Source organism: Sinocyclocheilus rhinocerous, unplaced genomic scaffold (assembly GCF_001515625.1).
Source record: "Sinocyclocheilus rhinocerous isolate Xijiao unplaced genomic scaffold, SAMN03320098_v1.1 scaffold18311, whole genome shotgun sequence".
NCBI lineage: Eukaryota > Metazoa > Chordata > Actinopteri > Cypriniformes > Cyprinidae > Sinocyclocheilus > Sinocyclocheilus rhinocerous.
In genome coordinates, this window is record NW_015667502.1 from 750 (window position 1) to 4,379 (window position 3,630).

At 40.3% G+C, this 3,630-nt stretch overlaps 1 protein-coding gene across 1 annotated transcript in view; it reads left to right on the plus strand.

Annotated features, from left to right (window-relative positions):
• LOC107733978 (mucin-5AC-like) overlaps positions 1-3,266 on the plus strand; it is a gene marked incomplete at both ends in the record, with an annotated part of 3,960 nt that extends 694 nt beyond the window's left edge. Inside the window, 2 exons of the mRNA XM_016545843.1 lie at positions 152-2,713; positions 3,152-3,266. Coding sequence (XP_016401329.1) covers positions 152-2,713; positions 3,152-3,266 — 2,677 coding nt within the window. The remainder of the gene's footprint in view (positions 1-151; positions 2,714-3,151) is intronic.
• Positions 3,267-3,630: the final 364 nt, after the last annotated feature.

Consider the following 3,630-nt stretch of genomic DNA (forward strand, 5'->3'; position numbering starts at 1 on the left):
CTGCTCAAACATCTACATCTGAATCAACAACAACCACTGATCCAACATGTACATTGACTACAGAAAAATCTACATCTGAAAAAACAACATCTACATCTCACTCACCAACCACTGAATCAACATCTGAATCAACAACAACCACTGAACCAACATCTACATCAACTACAGAAACATCTAGAGTTCCATCAACAACAACAACCCCTGCACCAACATCTACATCAGCTACAACAACATCTACATCTCACTCACCAACCACTGAATCAACATCTGAATCAACAACAACCACTGAACCAACATCTACATCAACTACAGAAACATCTAGAGTTCCATCAACAACAACAACCCCTGCACCAACATCTACATCAGCTACAACAACATCTACATCTCACTCACCAACCACTGAATCAACATCTGAATCAACAACAACCACTGAACCAACATCTACATCAACTACAGAAACATCTAGAGTTCCATCAACAACAACAACCCCTGCACCAACATCTACATCAGCTACAACAACATCTACATCTCACTCACCAACCACTGAATCAACATCTGAATCAACAACAACCACTGAACCAACATCTACATCAACTACAGAAACATCTAGAGTTCCATCAACAACAACAACCCCTGCACCAACATCTACATCAGCTACAACAACATCTACATCTCACTCACCAACCACTGAATCAACATCTGAATCAACAACAACCACTGAACCAACATCTACATCAACTACAGAAACATCTAGAGTTCCATCAACAACAACAACCCCTGCACCAACATCTACATCAGCTACAACAACATCTACATCTCACTCACCAACCACTGAATCAACATCTGAATCAACAACAACCACTGAACCAACATCTACATCAACTACAGAAACATCTAGAGTTCCATCAACAACAACAACCCCTGCACCAACATCTACATCAGCTACAACAACATCTACATCTCACTCACCAACCACTGAATCAACATCTGAATCAACAACAACCACTGAACCAACATCTACATCAACTACAGAAACATCTAGAGTTCCATCAACAACAACAACCCCTGCACCAACATCTACATCAGCTACAACAACATCTACATCTCACTCACCAACCACTGAATCAACATCTGAATCAACAACAACCACTGAACCAACATCTACATCAACTACAGAAACATCTAGAGTTCCATCAACAACAACAACCCCTGCACCAACATCTACATCAGCTACAACAACATCTACATCTCACTCACCAACCACTGAATCAACATCTGAATCAACAACAACCACTGAACCAACATCTACATCAACTACAGAAACATCTAGAGTTCCATCAACAACAACAACCCCTGCACCAACATCTACATCAGCTACAACAACATCTACATCTCACTCACCAACCACTGAATCAACATCTGAATCAACAACAACCACTGAACCAACATCTACATCAACTACAGAAACATCTAGAGTTCCATCAACAACAACAACCCCTGCACCAACATCTACATCAGCTACAACAACATCTACATCTCACTCACCAACCACTGAATCAACATCTGAATCAACAACAACCACTGAACCAACATCTACATCAACTACAGAAACATCTAGAGTTCCATCAACAACAACAACCCCTGCACCAACATCTACATCAGCTACAACAACATCTACATCTCACTCACCAACCACTGAATCAACATCTGAATCAACAACAACCACTGAACCAACATCTACATCAACTACAGAAACATCTAGAGTTCCATCAACAACAACAACCCCTGCACCAACATCTACATCAGCTACAACAACATCTACATCTCACTCACCAACCACTGAATCAACATCTGAATCAACAACAACCACTGAACCAACATCTACATCAACTACAGAAACATCTAGAGTTCCATCAACAACAACAACCCCTGCACCAACATCTACATCAGCTACAACAACATCTACATCTCACTCACCAACCACTGAATCAACATCTGAATCAACAACAACCACTGAACCAACATCTACATCAACTACAGAAACATCTAGAGTTCCATCAACAACAACAACCCCTGCACCAACATCTACATCAGCTACAACAACATCTACATCTCACTCACCAACCACTGAATCAACATCTGAATCAACAACAACCACTGAACCAACATCTACATCAACTACAGAAACATCTAGAGTTCCATCAACAACAACAACCCCTGCACCAACATCTACATCAGCTACAACAACATCTACATCTCACTCACCAACCACTGAATCAACATCTGAATCAACAACAACCACTGAACCAACATCTACATCAACTACAGAAACATCTAGAGTTCCATCAACAACAACAACCCCTGCACCAACATCTACATCAGCTACAACAACATCTACATCTCACTCACCAACCACTGAATCAACATCTGAATCAACAACAACCACTGAACCAACATCTACATCAACTACAGAAACATCTAGAGTTCCATCAACAACAACAACCCCTGCACCAACATCTACATCAGCTACAACAACATCTACATCTCACTCACCAACCACTGAATCAACATCTGAATCAACAACAACCACTGAACCAACATCTACATCAACTACAGAAACATCTAGAGTTCCATCAACAACAACAACCCCTGCACCAACATCTACATCAGTTACAACAACATCTACATCTCACTCACCAACCACTGAATCAACATTTGAATTAACAACACCACCATCTACATCTCAATCAAGAACACCTGCTCAAACATCTACATCTGAATCAACAACAACCGCTGAACCAACATCAAAATTGACCACAGAAACATTTACATCTGAAACAACAACATCATCTCACTCACCAACCACTGAATCAACATCTGAATCAAAAACACCAACTTCTACAACTCAATCAACAACACCTGCTCAAGCTTCTACATCTGAATCAACAATAATCGCTGCACCAACATCTACATCGACTACAGAAACATCTAGAGTTCCATCAACAACAAAAACAACCCCTGCACCAACATCTACATCAGCTAAAACAACATCTACATCTCACTCACCAACCACTGAATCAACATCTGAATCAACAACATCTACCCCTCAATCAACAACACCTACTCAAACATCTACATCTGAATCAACAACAACTACTGAACCAACATCTACATCAACTACAGAAACATCTACAGTTCCATCAACAACAACAACCCCTGCACTAACATCTACATCAGCTAAAACAACATCTACATCTCACTCACCAACAATCGAATCAACATCTGAATCAACAACAACTACTGAACCAACATCTACATCAACTACAGAAACATCTACAGTTCCATCAACAACAACAACCCCTGCACCACCATCTACACCTCAATTAACAACACCTGCTCAAACATCTACATCTGAATCAACAATAATACCTGCACCAACATCTTTATCAACATCTACAGCTTTATCAGCAACAACACCTGCACCAAAACCTAAATCAGCTACAACATCTACATCTCACTCACCAACCACTGAATCAATATCTGAATCAACAACACCAACATCTGCACCTCAATCAACAACACCTGCTCAGACAACTACATCTGAATCAACAACAACCACTGAACCAACAT